We start from the raw sequence: 17653 nt of genomic DNA, 5'->3' as shown, positions 1-17653 counted from the left end.
GGAAAAGCTGGACTTAAAAGTGATGAGACTACATGTTGCCAGACAGTCCATATAGATTTCTTACACACAATTCAAAAGCAAAACCTGTATTTTAAAAATACGCAAAAAAAAAAAAAAAATATTTTTTTTTTTTTTTTTTTAGGAAAAGGGGGGAAACATCCTGTGCCAACCACTTTGCTAGCACAGACTGGCTATTTTTCATATCAAATTGATGCAAGTCTATTAAGATCCTAATGGAAAGCTGGTGCTTTTATCTCACAAATGTTCTCATTTCAAAAAAGAGTAGAAAAGATAAAAGACCAGGCTTCATGTACAGGTCAATTTCTTAATAAATCATTTGATGTTTTAAATCACTTAATTTGCACTTCTATCACTTGATTTGCAGGCAACCTGAACTCTAAACTGTATTTCGCAGAGCATCATCTACTGTTCCGTTAAGGCATGCATGTGCAGGTAGAATGGGGCAGGCAGGTGGGTCTGAATGTTTTTCCACCAGCACAATGTCAAGTGGACAGAGTAATCAATTTGTGCCAGCTTAGTTAGAAACTTAGGCCACTAATCATTTGTCAAGCATTTTTATTCTAGGCAGGATGGCCCTTTATCTAACTTATTTTGTGTTTGAAAAGACTGTGAAATGTTTTATCCTTGTAATGTTCCATAAAATATGCTTCATAATATTAAATATGTACCAATAAAAATGTGCTTGCATGAATATGACAAATTAAAGAGATAATGAGCTAAAATAAATTTGCAGATGTATTTTACATATCAAAAAAGTAATAGAACCCTGCAGTTGCTTCAAGTAAATTTATTTGTTCTTTTCAAACGTGAGATTTTTATGCAGCATTTTAAATCCTTCATGCAAGGCCATCCCAAAAGTGATTTTTAAACAACATTAATTAATATCCTTATTATCCTGTCAGGGTAACATATTTAGGGAATGACCATTATCCAAAATTTTATTGTCAGTTTGCAAGAGTTTCTAAAGCATGCAGTTCTAGCAGTGACTAAAGCACCCAAAGCTTTTGTGTGCACCTACACAGGTGTGCATATTATTTTTCATATAAAAACCTTAAAATTATTTCCTTAGTTTTTTTCATTAAAAAACCCATGAATGAAAGGCATAGACCCTTTTCCATGAAATATGCAGCAGGTCTTCAAAGAGCTTCACTGATCCACACAATTTAAATGTCAATAAACCTTGTATTTCTTTCATGATGGTAATTTGTGGTGACAAGCATTGCTTTTTAACCCAGGCAGCCAAAGCCACTTTATAATTTCCTCTGATATATTATGCAGGGCTCTAGTTTGTTGGTGGTTTTTTTGAGGAGAGGTGTTTGTTTTTTAAATTGAAATCTCTCTTTAATGACTACCATCTTGAAAATATATATTTGGCAAGACTTTATCCTTTCACATTTCTTTCCCTTCCTTCCCAGTACTGCAGCCTCAGTATAGGTTTTCAAATACCTTTCTGCTCCTAAACTGTTTGGATAAGTTTGCAGGTTAAACAGTTGGCAAAACTATATAAATCCCACATTAAGTGTGCTGTCCGTCAGACTCATGCAGACATTAAAGATTCTGTAACCTCTTCAGTAGGAACCCGTTTGAAGCAAGCGTACAGAAAAACACCTACTTCCAATAATCGATGCTATTGTGGGCTTCTTTTAAGTCAATGCTACTTTGTGTGACTGTAGCCCTGTGTCATAGTTTTCTCTGCTAGATACCATGATATCAAATCCATTTAGCATTCATGAGAGCTGAACCAAGGACAGAAATTGTTTTCCTGGGCAACTTCTGACGTTTTCAGAATTATCTTTGTTTCTTAATGAAACAGATACATTTTGAGCATTTTAGTTAAAACAGCGTTTTGCAGGGTACAGCACTGTGGGAAAAAAATGTCCCCCTCAGCATTTGGGGTGGCTTTGTAAAAGTGACCAGTTCAATTCCTTGGGTTGCCTGATTCACAGAAAAAATTTTCATTTTAGATCAACAGAACAAAGCTTTCAACTACTTCTCACTTAGAGCTCTAAGTCAGAATTTAACCGTCTAATTAAAGACAGAATTTCCCTTCTCTGCTCTCATACCTTCTTCACGCTTGATAGACCTACTGATTGGACACATGAAGGAGGAGATGACTGAAAATGGTCTGGATGGATTTGCCAAGGATAAATCACACCTAACCTACCTGCTTGCTTTATGCACTAAAACGACTACATTTGTGGACAGCAAGAGAGCAGTGGATGCCATTTACCTGTACTTCAGCCAGGCTTTTGACACTGGGGTCCCTGGGAGCTGGGCAGAAGCCGACAGCGATCCCTGGCAGCAGAGACGGCCAGCAGCACCCAGGGCTGCATCAACAGGAGCAGAGCCAGGAGCTCGGGGCAGGGGTTGTCCCCTCTGCCCAGCACTCGCTGTTAGACCACATCTGGATACCGTGGCCGGTTTGGTGCCCCCCGGCGCAGAAAGACACGGAGAACCCGGAGCGAGTTCACCCCCGTGACGCTCAGGGCTGGAGGGTGTCCCTGTGAGCAGAGGGGGGGCTCCAGCCTGGGGCAGAGATGGCTTCGGGGGCACCTCAGAGCCCCCCAGTGCCTACGGGGAGGGGAGGGAGAGGGGACAGCCGGGCCCGTCACAGCCGTGCGTGGCAGGGCAACGGGGCACGGCAGGCGTGAGCTGAAACGAGAAGGGTTTGGGCTGGGTGCTGGAACCTCTCCCCGTGAGGACAGGCAGGCCGGGGGCAGGCAGAGGGACGGGCTGCCCAGGGAGGTCGGGCAGGCTCCATCCTTGGGGGGTTTCAAGACCCGGCTGGGCAAAGCCCTGAGCAACCTGCTCTGATCCCACAGCTGGCCCTGCTTGGAGCAGGGCTGCGCGAGGGACCTCCTGACGTCTCTTCCAACCTGAATGATCCTACAAAACCATAATTTTTCAGTAAAATATAATTTTCCAGAGAAAATATTCTGATCAGTTTTAATACTTACCCTTCCAGGTTTTCTTAAAAGAAAGCTCATTATCTATGCTCCCACAAACTGACAGGGAATTTTTAAGGTTCTAGAGGACTGATAGTAACCTCTTGGCTATTCTGCTAATTAATTATGATAATTTCTTGATTAAAATGTCACCAGGACAGACTCAGAGGATACTCTGACATACAAAATATATATATACATTATAATTTGATCACTTAATATTATTTATAAGTCAAAATCATAAGCATAAGAAACTAAAATTAACAAGGTTGATTCCACGCTGAAGCTAATTTTACATAATGTAATTGATTTGGTATTTATATGAATAAGATAGTGGAAAGATTTATGGGAAATATGAGGTTAGAAATGAAATAATTGTTAGGAACCGCAGTATGACTGGGAGGCAGCCATTCACCTCCTAGTTCAGTTTAACCACACAAGATCCTTTGTGTTGTTCAGAAATCGCACTGTTCCTCCTGAAGACCACTTGCTTGCTTTCTGTCAAGCACACGCTATGCAAAGCCTGCTTTCCCCTTTGCCATCCATCCTCCCAGCATTGTGTAAGCCATTGTTGAAATAAACCAAGATATTCATGGCTTTCTCAGATTGTTACTTTCCCCATGGTTGTTAATCTTGCTTCATTCCCTTTCATTTTGACACTCCAGAAATTAACGGAGCTTTTCATCAGTTCCAGTTTGTGGGACTTTGACAACCACTGAGAAAATACAGCCTCCTTTATTTGCTGAAACATTTCCCAACAAGTTGCTAAAGAGTAGCACAGAGGTATGGCACCCTCCCTGAAAATGTTTGATCATGCAATTATATCCAGAGGCTTCTGCATATCCCGAGCAACATGCGCTGCCTTTGCAGCTAAGTACACTTCCCTTAAACAAGCCTGAGGGACAGTCAGCTTTTTCAACAGAAAGAGATAAAGCATTTGGGGCCAGAATAACTCAAAGGAGATTCTCCAATGTGAATAGAGTCTATTTTCAAATTATTAGAGAATCATTTTGCTGCCACTTTGAGTATGCTTTGTCTGAGATGTCAGAAGGAAATAAGAGCAGAGGCTGTTGTATGGGAAAGTCGTGGAAACAAGCCAACAGCTCACATCAAACCTGTAGTCTTACAGCAAGATTTTCTACATTTAATCTCATAGGGTGGAGATGTCCTAATGCTCAGTTTCTTTATTAACTGGGAAAATATTGGAGGACCCAGAAACCTTCCCAGTATCTCAGGATGAAACAATATGATCATGAACGTCACCTAACCAGAGTCTAGGTTACCTGGATCCAAACATAAACATCAGATGCCCTGTCTTAGTAATCACATTAAAATTCAGACTGCATAGAAGCAAGGGAACATCAAGCCTCTTTTTATCAGGTGTCAGGAGGCAGAAGAGAAGTTTTCTAATAGGCAAAATTTATCTCTAAGGAAAATCAGCAGCAGCTTGAAAAATGATCACTGGATGCAGGTTACTTCATTTCTGTTTTAAAAGGCCAAACCCTGGATGAAGGAGTCAAAAAAGAAGGTAAAAGTAGGAGGTTTCCCAAGACCAAAGAAGTTCCAAGCAGAGCAGAGGTGGGCACTGGCGCTGCCAGCAGAGATGCCGCAGCTGCCCTGGGGAAATAGTTTTACTTGAAACTGGTCATTTCAGACCATGGAAACAGGCATAGGATAAAGACATTTCAGAGGTTTAAATTCCTGAATGGAGCCAAGAAGAAGTAAATAAATAAATACATACCTCGCAGTTGCTTGGAAAAACTTGGCTACTTTTGACTAGTTTTCATATTGCATAATCTTGCCAAGCTATTAAGCAGCAAGATAGCTTCTAGATCATATGTTCCTTCCCTCCACGGCTTCAATGACAAGTAAAGAAAGGTAAATCACCTTGCTTACCACATGCCTGAGGCAAAGCTTAATCTAAAATATTTCAAAGCTAATAAAACCTGAGTTAGCAGAGAAAAATGTAGAATTCAACCTCAGTGGGAAAACAAGGTCTAATTCCTTCACACGTACATGGCTGTGATTAGCTTTCTACACTTAAACAGGATTTGCAGTGTAACAGAGCTCCTCGCATGCAGAGAATTAAATGCAAACATACACACTTGCTGGCTCAGGGCCTGCAACACTGTCTTTTGCTCCATTGCTGAATTATAGTTTTACCTAACTCTGTTCCTCAGAAATCACCAAGAAAATATTGAAAAGCTGTAAAAAACAAAACAAAACAAACCCATCAGAAACCATCCTCAACTATTTAGACAGCTGACATATATATTTAAAGATGTTTACAAGAAAATTAATTGGAATTTTACAATTAGTAAATTGGTTTTCCATTCATTCATTACATGCAAAAAGAGATTTTCTGCAGTGACAATGCGACCAAATTAGTTCTTTCCGGTAGATTTAATCTGACTTTTCCATTTTACGCTTTTAAGTGATGTCACATTTTCTTCTTGTCTAGGCTAGATTTAAATTGTGTGATTGTTAAAATTGGACTCGTCTATTGAAAAGCTAAAAGATTTTTTGAATTAAAGTCTCACCTTTTATTTGGTTTTTTTATTGAAAATTTCCAGAAAAGGATTAAAAATCAAAATGAAGCTGTGTGATAGTTAATGTTCTTTTTTATTATTTTAAAAAGCAAACACTAAATCTATGTATAAGCACGTAAGTGGAGGGTGGTATTATAAAGGTAATAGCCAAATAGTAGAGAGAAGCACAATCAAGTTTGCTTGAGATTAAGCCATAAAGATTGTGAAAGTATATAAATAAAGATCAAACTTCAGGGTTTTTTAAGTCACAGTAGAAATCCTTTGGAGTTCAGTCATTAGTCTGGGTGCTTAAAGGTCGTATCTTTCTCATCATTAAGAAAACTATATGGATTGATAACAATATACGCACATTCTACTTGAGAATTTGGTCATAGCCATTTATAACTGTGAACAGAGAGAGAGAGAAGAAAAAACTCTCAAGGCAATAGAGGAGAGCTCTGTCCAAGTACACGTTAAGAATGTATTTCATTATCATTTCTGACACTAGAAATATACTTTAGGTTCGGACTCAAGGATTTTGTAGAACTAAGATGTGACTATTTTATTTTTCAAGATCACCCTAGGTTTTTCCATGAACTTTATCTTTTTTTTTTTTTTTTCATTATTTTAATCAGGTTCTCATTAATGAACACAGTTATATTATTGCTGAAAGAACAACACCCAGAAAGTAACTCTACAGAGGCATGAGTGTTAATCATCTGTTTAACTCACCCAAGTTTCTACTGAAACTTCCTCAGACTAAGAAGGAATTTCCATTTCTACAACATGTTAATCAAGAGTAAAGAAAACACTCCATTAAAAAGCACTTTTGAAGCAAATATTTTATCTTTAGCATTTCTTTAAAGATTGATGATCCTACAAGAGCCATTGGTACGTAACAGGTATTGATGTCTTCATACGATCTTTCCCAAACACACACTTTTTGGGGTAATTCCTCTTCACCTTTTAAAGAATAGCTCCATTAACTTAAAATTAATTACTTGTTTTAAGAAAATCATGTATGCTTAACCATAAATTCAGTATTTCTTTCTACTCTGAAACATGAATAATTGTGAGTGTGTAGAATGTAAGGGAAAAAAGAGGTACAGTGAACAAACATGTACTTTCCTGCAGTTCAAATATTATTACACATTCCATCTCCAGCATCCTATTTCCCTTAAGAATTTGTAAATATTTAGATTTACTATTCTTATTATCACCTAACAACTCTATTTATAGAACATTTTCCATTAATTCAACATTCTTAACACATGCAGATGCCATACAAAAACAGATGGGATGTTGAAAAGATGGGGATTTTATTCATATATTAGGTCAGGTGAATATATATTCCCAAAAAAAACAAACAAAAACCCCACAACTTCCCTCAGTGTAACACTCATTGCAATGTTTCCTTGCAATACTCTTTTTTCTTTCTAGCTTAGTATACTACCTCCTGAGATAACATTCACAGCAGTAAGACTATTGTTGTGCAAATAAAAATGAACTCACAATGGAATACGAAAAATTCACAAGGAAATTCAGTAAGATTTATTGAACTGACCTGCTACTTTGAAAGAGGCTGAGGAACTCTAACTCTACCTCTCTATCACCCCATTGTGCATGCTTCTGTGTAAAGTTCTGGATTTGATTTTTTTTTTCCTTCCAGGGAATACATGAAACAGATCTGCAGCACCAACTGCCAGCTTTTCTGTGGATCCAATAACTTCAAAGTAATTCAGTGTCACTGTTTATGAAAATGCTGCAAGAATTTTTAGGCAGCTACGAGATTGTTCTCATGCTTGGAGTCTTTGTGTATTAGCAATATCATTTTTATCAGTTTCTGCATACCAAGATAAATGAATGCTTTGGGTGCTATGAGTCCACAGAAAAATAATAAAGCAGTGTACAAATAAAAAGAAACATTTTTCTTGTTTTTTTCTTATTGTTTTGGCTAAGAGATAAAGTAATTTGTTTATCAAATATTTTCTGGCAATTTTTTTGCAGGCAAAAAATTGTCCATGAGAGGAGAATAGGGCTTTTCTTGTGTTCCCTAAACTAGCTGGTTTTAATCTGACCTCAGGTACACCAAATATCTGTCTTCCTCTCCACTTAAGACAAATTTCCTGTATGGAGTGTGAATCACTCCTTGCCTGTAGAATGGAGTTAATTTATGAAAGGGAATAGTAAGGCCTTAGCCTTTGTCAACCAGACATATGACTAAATTTACTGATAATTGAAATGTGAAGTCTTTCCAGACGTCTTAAGACTCACAAGCACAATAATCTAAAAAAAAGAAGCAAAATGTGGAAGTAGAAACTCAGGACTGAATTCTACACATTTTGTTAGGTGAAGAAAGGCAAAACTAAGAAGAAGAAAAAAAAAAAAGACCTGCCTTAAAAACTGGCTGTATAGTGTGTGTATATGGTGGTCATTGTTAAAATAGATAGAATCATAGAATCGTAGAAGGGTTTGGGTTGGAAGGGACCTCAAAGGCCATCTAGTTCCAACCCCCCTGCCATGGGCAGGGACACCCTCCACTACACCAGGTTGCCCAAAGCCCCATCCAGCCTGGCCTTGAACACTTCCAGGGAGGGGGCATCCACAGCTTCTCTGGGCAACCTGTGCCAGTGCCTCACCGCCCTCATCATAACAAATGCCCTCCTTATATCTAGTCTGAATCTACCCTTTTTCAGTTTAAAACTGTTACCTCCTGTCCTATCACTACAGGCCTTGGTAAAAAATCTCTCTCCATTGTGCTTAGAAGACTCCTTTATATATTGAAAGGCCACAATATGGTTTCTCCAGAGCCTTCTCTTCTCCAGGCTGAACAGCCCCAACTCTCTCAACCTGTTTTCAGAGGTGTTCCAGCCCTCTGATCATTTTTGTGGCTCTCCTCTGGACCTGCTCTAACAAGTCTGTCTGCCTTGTGCTGTGCACCCCAGAGCTGGACGCAGTACTCCAGGTGGGGTCTCATAAGAGCTGAGTAGAAGGGCAGAATCACCTCCTTCAACCTGCTGGCCATGCTTCTTTTGATGCAGCCCAGGATACAATTGGCTGCTGGGACTGCTGGAGCACATTGCTGGCTCATACCCAGTTTTTCACCCACCAATATCCCCAAGTCCTTCTCTGCAGGGCTGCTCTCAATCCATTTATTCCCCAGTCTGTACTGATATTGGGAATTGCCCCAAACCATGTGCGGGACCGGGCACTTGGCTTTATTGAACTTCATCAGGTTCACATGGACCCACACCTCAATCCCACTGTCTATGTCATTAACAAAGATACTGAACTGTTGTGGTCCCAATAAGGACCTCTGAGGGACACTACTTGTTACTGATCTCCATTTGGACATTAAGCCGTTGACTGCAATTTGTTGGATGTGGCTGTCCAGACAATACCTTATCATCAAATAGCCCATCCATCAAACCCATATGTCTCCACTTTAGTGATAGGGATGTTGTGTGGGATCACATCAAAGGCCTTACACAAAGGCCTTTGTGTAAGTACACTTGACTTGAACGTGCAGTTAAGAGTAAGTTTACCGCCTTTAAAATAAAGAATCGACTCTTTCCTCAAAATTCAGGAAACGATCACTTTTGGCATATGGTATGTCAATGCTTTCATTGTATTAAATAATGCAGTAATAAGTTATGGATCACAAATAAAATATGAAGTAAACATTTGTTCTGAATGAAAGCTCTTTCTTTTTAGCTGAGAGTGAGCTCAGCCAGCTGTAATTCCCAAATGCACCAGGAACAGACAAAGCATGTTTACTAGAGCACACAGTTGAAGTAAAGGAAGTCCTGACTCTAAGCTGGGCTGATAAGACCCCCATAAGGCAATGTGGAGATACTTTTCTAGGACACTGCATCTGGCTTGGTCTCCTTTAAAATTAATTCACATGAAATTTTCTACCCTTCAGAGACTGCAATCAGGTCCTACATGTGGGAGGGACAGAAAAAAAACAGCTAGGTTAAAAATTTTACCCAAACTTTTCATTATCAATCAAACATAAGCTCAATCCAAAAGTTTGATGTGTGTGGGGGGGTTCTGTAATTCTAAACATTGTGTGATTAAATACAGATACGATTTAATGGTTTAGCAACAGATATGAAAGAACATTGACCCTGGGCTTTCCTGATGTTTCATTTTTCTGACACATCTAATACCATCTGTTGCTATTGATTAATTTTTCTCTATGTCTTTCAAAAGCTCACATCTTTGCTCTGGTTGTTTTGTAACACACTCCTCCCTTTTTTCATCTCTGCTTTATTTCTGCCACAGTACCAGTGTGATATACTTTGCTATCCTGTCTATTGTCTTTTTGCATCTCTCCTCAGTGGAAAAACAAACTACTGTTGTACACTGCTGGCTCCTTCATGCTTGGAGCCTGAGCAGCACAGAAGCGATGCTCTGCCTCCTTGCAGGACTGAATCCCTCTAGGAGCAACCTGTCAGCTTGGGAAGCCCTTTATTGATTCATGAATTTTGAAGTACAGTTGCTGTCTTCCCAGTTGCAATAATTGCGACTCTCGGTAAATAAGTATTATCTCTAACGTAAGCTCCATTAAGATGACATTCCTCCCCTTCTAACCACTTTAAATAGTCTAGCATTTTTTTGACCTGAAAGATTAGTTTGGGTTTTATCCTGAACTTTCAGTATAAAGTGCTTTGTCCTTCCCAAATAAAATAATAAACTTAAACCCATGAGGGTTTACACTTATTTTTATTTATTTTTTTATTTTATTTTTCAGTAGCATAATGGTTTGTGTGCAAAGATGATATTCCCCCAGATTTATCTTCTCTCAGAATAATAATCAGTAACCAACTAACTGTTAACTTTCAGAAAGCTCAGCCAAAACCAACAGCTAATGAAGGTGTTTCATAGAAAAAGCAGAAGTTCACAGCAAGTGTTTTTAATAGTGGGACAGCATTCATTAAGCATCTTGAATTTTATGGATATCAGTGTAATTGACATTGCCAATGTATAAGTTTTTTCTCATCACTGGTATTTTACATTACCACATGGGATGGACTCCAAAATAGGGCTATTTGTTACTTTTAAAAGAAGTAAGGCTATGTTGTTTACCTTTTCTTTTTATTGTCATGAAAAGTAGATTTCATAGGTTCTCTAACACTACAACAAAGAGAAGAAATGAAAATGAAAATCCCACCTCAACGCACAAAAATATTGATTGTTTTCTCTATGTATCCATCCTGTTATACAATGCAAATAAAATAGCACAATTATGGTTGTTCAGATTATAGTAAACAGCTTGGAAGTAACTTCTGCCATGTAATAATTCTGCATATGAAGCCTTATCACGAGGCTAGAGGTTTGAACATAAGAGTTTAATTATGATATTGAAAGATCCTCCTGAATCTTCCTTCCTGATTACCTCTTCCTTCCAATAGGTCAACATGCAAAATTTTCTCTCTCTCTCTCTCTCTGCATATATATATATTTACACACATATTGCTTATACAATTCATTTCCTCCATTATATATATATATGCCTTCCCAATATATTCATTATGCCTTAGCCTGTGACTGTTAATTTTTATGTACTATTTGCTATTTATTGTGGTTTAAACACAGTTATTTTCTTGTCAGGATAGCTTAGGAGAGGTGGAAAGAGGAACATGAAAAAAGAGCAGCTAAGTGAAAACTTTGAAAACTGAAAGAATGGGAAACAATATTTTATCTAATTATGTTCTTTTTAATAGAAAAAAACTCATAGAAGTCATAATTAAAAGAAAATATTTATTTTGCTTTTTGAAATAACATTACAAAAGGAGTATCAGAATAAAATGTGCAAAATTACATGGATCATGATCATGAGTTCCTTGCTACTTCCTTTTTTTTTTGTAAAGGAGTCAGCTATGAACCATACTTGCAGCAGTCCTCGTAGGATTGGCCAACAGAGAAGATAACTCCCCTTGGAACATGCAAGATGCTCTGATACAAAAATTTCCTTTGTTTTCAACTTTTTTCCAAACTAGCTAAAAACCACTGACCCCCAAAATTCATCAGTAAAAACATGAAGTTAACTTGAAAGATAATTCATTGGGTTTGATTGTTTCTTCACTGACCTGAGGTTTTCATCTGAGAGCTTCATCTTGTGCCATTCTCATCGATACTCTTTCGACATTTCCTTGCAGAGATAAATTTTTATAAGAAGATGTGAGTATAACATGGGAGAAAGTCACATACTTGCTCCAGGGTCCAGAACTGGCTTTTCTTCTGCTCTGCAGGTTGAACTTTTATGTTCTTCTCTCATCAGTTCAAGTCCATTATGGCATGTTCTTCTTTGTGTACGTCCTCTAAGCATCTATGTATAATACCTGCTTGTCTCAAACAATTGGAAGTAAGATACACCTCTGCTTGAGATAAACTGGGTGGATGCTGAAGAGGGAAAATAACTTGAGATCAAACAGAGGTTTCTGCTTCAAGGATGTCTCTGCTTTACTGAACTTTACAAAGAACAGCTGTCGCCTCATGCTTTTTCTTTCAAACTGCTCAAGCAGCCTTAATGTCCAGCGACTCTCTAGTGACAGCATACGACTGTGGCTTACAGGAGAATGTCTGCTGACAGATACAGAATCGGCAGATGAAGAGTCCTGTAAATTAAAACAAATAACATTTTTTTTAGATAATAACATCCAATAGCTTCACTTTTTATTTTATTTATTTAGTATTTGCAAATTATATAAAATATGCCACTTGCTGGATACAGACTGAACTTACTTCTGAAGCCAGGAGAAGTCTTCACCAGTAAGGAGCAGGATCGTGCGCTCTGCCTGGCTACTTCAGAGAACACAGAAGGGGAAAGAGCATCTCCAAGGTAGATGCTGAAGATGGCTTTAGAGATAAAGCTGGTGACTTATAACTACCCTTTTAACAACTTTCAAGGTGCACCAGTGATTTGTGGTAAATGCTCATTATGTGTTTGCTAACAATACCCTGTTCTTCCAGAAGATAGAAAACTAAAATAGATTGACTTACAGCCTACCTCTTGGGATAGACTTTTATTATATACTCTGAATTTAGATAATTTTATTAATATTTACCATTTGTAATGCATTTAGTAGATGGTTACTGAAACTATTTCTTCTTGATGCTTTCTTACATATAATACAATACTCTTCTCTCCCTCTGTGTCTTGTAGGGAGAGAGAACAAGAGGCTTTGATCTAACACCTAAATAATTCCAGTAGTATTTCTAAGATAGCATTCCTACAAAGTAAGATTACTCATTAAAAATATGTGATACCACTACTACCAACAGCAAAATCATACTGCTGGATGTATTGTCACAAAAATAGTACTCACTTCCTTTGCTCCAGGGCTGCCTAGGCTTGGTTTTCGAGAGATAACACTTATTTTCTTGTTCAAAAGGCACTCAGGTCTTCTAGGAAAAAAAATTATATACTAATTGTTCTGACGAAACAATCTATCACAAGTTCTCCTCTATAAGTCTTTAGACAGCAAATTTTCCTAAGTACGTTTATATTCCCCAAGTCCTATTGTACTGGTCACGTTAGTTGATACCAATCAAACTTACTATCACTGAAGGCCTCTATCCAAATGATTCAAATCAACAGAGGTTAGGTGGACCAAATTCAGACTGGCCACTGTACCCTTTAAGGCAAACGCAGAAACTACAAGAGCAGTTAAGTTCAAGGCAGCAATGACTCACTGCTTAAGACTCAGCACGCAGATTCTGGTTTGGTAACGTGGATAACAGTGGGCGTGATATACAACAATATCACCTATGCATAGTATCTTTTGGATCAGTAAAAGGTAGCTGGGGCAAATAGGACAGTGAATATATTCTCTTGTGCAAACTCCTTACCCCACTGCTTCATGTTCTGAGTTAACTGGTTCATTTCAGTAAAAACACCACTCTTTGACCCTCTGTAGCACGTGCTGGATTTTTACTTTCTGCTCAGTAGAGAAATATTGAAGTAAGACTATTGCTAGAGCAGAAAAAAAAAAATCACAGCAGTGAGTTCTGGTCTCTTTCTCTATCCATCTCACTTTTTAATATAATTTTGATGGAATACATTCATGATAAGGTAATATTATCTCAGCGGTCTATGAGAGAACTTAGAAACAGAGCAGTGGATTCTAGCAACATAGCTTGAAATCAGCCTCATGAGAAATCAAAGCAAGCACTCTCTCTCATGGTCACACAAGCAGTACACTAGCTAAAAATAAGGATGAAAAGAAGGCTAATGTTTACCTAGACTATAAAAGTAGGTGGTTAAGATGAGATATGCTGTGAAATAGTTCTAAAAAGACTAAAAATAACAGCTTTTTTTTTTTTTAAGTTTCTGACATGCAATGTTTAATTATTCTGTATGAAAATTCAAATGTACTTTAGCTAAAATATGGATGAAAATGCACTTCTAGATTGAGTCACTTATCAGTATTTAGGGACAGCACATCATAGGCCCCATAATTCTTGAATTTGTCTACCTGAATCATTCACATTAAAAATTAGCTGGCTTCTTTTAAATATTACTGTACAAAGCAATTGTAAAATGTTCATTTCACCAAGGACTTTTACATCCATTATATACTTTGCTAAGACTGCATTACACGTTTGTAAATAAAATATTCTCCTACAGATCAGCCTAAATGCTAAAAGGCAAAATTACAGCTTAGTTGAGGAACAAATACGATATTGAGTTCTGGGCTATCCAAGGTCAAGAAGGTTGTCCAGAAACCAGAGTTCAGGGAAGGGTTAGTAAAGGGACCTAAGAGGAGAAACAGAGCTCATTTATTCTGACACAGAGCTCAGGAGTTAGTCACAGCAGCCGACTCGAACGACAGTTGCATAAGTGAGAGACTCGTCCCAGGTAGTAGCAAGTGGTATAAGGAAGCACAATGGTCACTGCACTTTCAAACCGCACTTTAGGAAGAAGTTTTTCATTAGGAGGGTAGTGTACGACTGGAGCAAGACAGAAAGAGACATTGTGAAATCTCCATCTTTCCAAAACTCGGATGGAGAAAAACACAAGGAGCTGATGTCGTGTTTGAAAGTGCTGCTTTGGCAGGCCAGTGAGACTAGAGGACTCCTCGAGGTATCCCCCAACTAACATTTGTATGGTTATATGAGGTAAGCTCATTCAATTTGTTTATTAGTAGAACTCCATTACATATGTCTAAAGGAATAAAAGTGGGAAACAAATGTCTTGTATTCTTTCTTTTTTCTTCTTTTTTTTAAATGTTCAATCTCAGACAGCAGTAAAAACTATACAGGCCAAAAAAAGATGTGAAAACCCTTACAAATCCACAAGCTTGAGACAGGAATAGGAATATGGACATTTCTTCCTAACCTCATATTATTTATTAAAGTGTCAACCCTTAAAATCTGTATTAACTATTCTTTTTATACTAGCCAGCCAAAGAAACTACACCTGCTTCCTGTAGAAGATTGATGGCAGGCTGCATTCAAAAGGAAAAAAAAAAAAATCTTGTATATTTGAAAAATAAATTGATATAAATATTCTATTTCTACTGTGTCCAGTTCTGGGCTCCCCAGTTCAAGAGAGACAGGGAACTGCTAGAGAGAGTCCAGCGGAGGGCTACAAAGATGATGAGGGGACTGGAGCATCTCTTGTATGAAGAAAGGCTGAGAGAGCTGGGTCTGTTTATCCTGGAGGAGACTTAGAGGGGATCTCATCAACGCTTATAAATATCTAAAGGGTGGATGTCTAGAGGAAGGGGCCAGACTCTTTTCAGTGGTGCCCAGTGACAGGACAAGGGACAACGGGCACACACCAGAACACAGGAAGTTCCATCTGAACATGAGAAAAAACTTCTTCACCTTGAGGGTGACGGAGCACTGGAACAGGCTGCCCAGAGAGGCTGTGGAGTCTCCTTCTCTGGGGATATTCAAAACCAGCCTGGACACCATCCTGTGCAACCTGCTCTGGGTGATCCTGCTGTAGCAGGGGGTTGGACTAGATGATCTCCAGAGGTCCCTTCCAACCCCTACCAATCTGTGATTCTGTGATTATGATAAATATAATTCTATCAAGCTTTAGCAGAATTTTTATTTTCTATTTCCTTAGGAAGTAATCATATTTTTTACAGTTTCTCCTTGTATATGGTTAAATAACTTTGAACTATTAAGAGAAGAAGCATATGTCTCTTGCTGGATAAACTTCCTCTTCAGATACACAGTTGTTTGAAGAAGCTATTTCTATAATTCATATGTTTCCTCTGTTTTCAAATTGCAAAAATTTTGCTTCTTTCCCTCTTTGTGTCCTCAAATTAAACAGGGTTTTAGCTATATGTTGTGAATTATTAGTTTGATTAAGTATCTTTTTATTTCAATGATACACTGATTAATTTCATAGTCTGAAAAGTCTGTCCTTTGCTTTTCAAGAGGAAAACCGGGGACTTTATCTTTAGCTTGAATTTTTCAGCAGATAAAACGGCAAATTCTGGATTTCTGCAAAACTTGTAAGAAAAAAAATAATTAAGGAAAAATGTTCTTGTAATTTTAGCACAACATGCATACTATTTTGGTCATGTATCTTTAATCTACATGTGTTTTTTTTGCTTTGAATTTCTGTAATATTTCACTGCATTCACTTTTCAGTTAAAGGGTTATGAGGGAGTGAACTTAACCATTGATTCATTCTGCCACAGGGCATAAACTTGATTTGAGCTACATATTCTTGAGTTGAAATGTCTTGATAAATATGAAACATTTTGTGTTCTTTATTAATCAAGAAGTTTTGTAATTTTGCCCATTGTAGCAATTAAACTTTTTTTTAACTTAGAAATTAATTTTGAATTCATAAGCATAGCAGTTCATTGTCATAATCCTGTCAGTACAATATAATGAGTACCAAGGAGAATACAAATGGAGTTGTGACAACTAAAAGGAAGAATTATTCTGAGACTCATGGAGAGAAGGAAGGGGTTCCTTAACAAAAAAGATGACAAAAAATTTATTTTATCAAGCACTTTGAAAAGAAATCTGCTGCTGAACCAAACATTAAAGACAGCCATATCTTACCAACCAATTGAAGAATCACAGAATCACAAAATGGTTAATGTTGAAAGGGACCTCGGAGGTCTTTTGGTCCAACCTCCTCAAGCAGGGCCACCTACAGTCAGTTGCCCAGGACCATGTCCAGGCAGCTTTTGAACACCTCCAAGGATGGAGACTCCACAACCTCTCTGGGCAACCTGTGCTAGTGCTTGATCACCCCCACAGTGACAAAGTGTTTCCTGATGTTCAGAGGGAAACTCCTGTGTTTCAGTTTGTGTCCATTGCCTCTGGTCTTGTCACTGGGCACTGCTGAAAAGAGCCTGGCTCTGTCTTCCTTACACCCTCCCTGCAGGTGTTTATATACATTAAGATCCCCCCTGAGCCTTCTCTTCTTCAAGCTGAACAGTCCCAGCTCTCTCAGCCTTTTCTCATAGGAAAGATGCTCCAATGCCTTCATCATCTTTGGGGCCCTTTGCTGGACTCTCTCCAGTATGTCCACATCTCTCCTGTTCTAAGGAGCCCAGAACTAGACACAACACTGTGAGTATGGCCTTGCCAGTGCTGAGGAAAGAGAGAAAGATCACCTCTCGACCTGCTGGCAATACTTTACCTAGTGCAGCCCAGGATATCATTAGCCTTCTTTGCAGCAAGGGTACTTTGCTGGCTCGTGTTCACCTTGGTGTCCAGCAGAACCCCAGGTCCTTTTCTGCAAAGCTGAACACTTTAAGTCAAAGGACAATAAAAAGTGTAGTTACTGTTTCACAGTCACTTTTTTCAGCAGATAGTCAAGGACTTGACCAGAGAATTTAAAATCAGGAATACCTGAATCTTTATGATCCATTTTACCATTATGATGCACAGTAATGTTACCCAACTTGTCATGTTTCTTCATGCAGATAGGCCAGGATTTTAGGGGACTGTGTGTGATACTATGTGAAGCTGGGTGCTCAGCAGCTTTTACAGGATTATTATTATTAAAAGCTTTAACATAATTTTTCAGTTAAGGTTGCTCTCTCCCCTAAAATGAGAGCCAACATGCATCTCATTTTTTCCTATCAGTTAAAGGGGAGATGATAATTAATTTTCTGTCTCATCAGTTGCTTTCAAAATTCCTTTCTTTCAGCAACTTCAGTATAACAAAGG

General features: G+C 38.2%; 1 protein-coding gene across 2 annotated transcripts in view; it reads right to left on the bottom strand.

Moving 5' to 3' along the window:
* The window catches only part of NALF1 (NALCN channel auxiliary factor 1), a 501614-nt gene that overhangs the window by 319697 nt on the left and 164264 nt on the right, over window positions 1–17653 (bottom strand). The window contains exon 2 of one of the 2 annotated variants that reach the window (XM_075740441.1): window positions 11381–12117. The exons of the other annotated variant lie outside the window; for it this stretch is intronic. Coding sequence (XP_075596556.1) covers window positions 11851–12117 — 267 coding nt within the window. The 3' untranslated portion in view covers window positions 11381–11850. Of the gene's footprint in view, window positions 1–11380; window positions 12118–17653 lie in introns of those variants that run through there. 2 annotated transcript variants of the gene reach the window in all.

Source organism: Balearica regulorum, chromosome 1 (genome assembly GCF_011004875.1).
Source record: "Balearica regulorum gibbericeps isolate bBalReg1 chromosome 1, bBalReg1.pri, whole genome shotgun sequence".
NCBI lineage: Eukaryota > Metazoa > Chordata > Aves > Gruiformes > Gruidae > Balearica > Balearica regulorum.
This window is presented reverse-complemented; position numbering and strand designations above follow the sequence as displayed.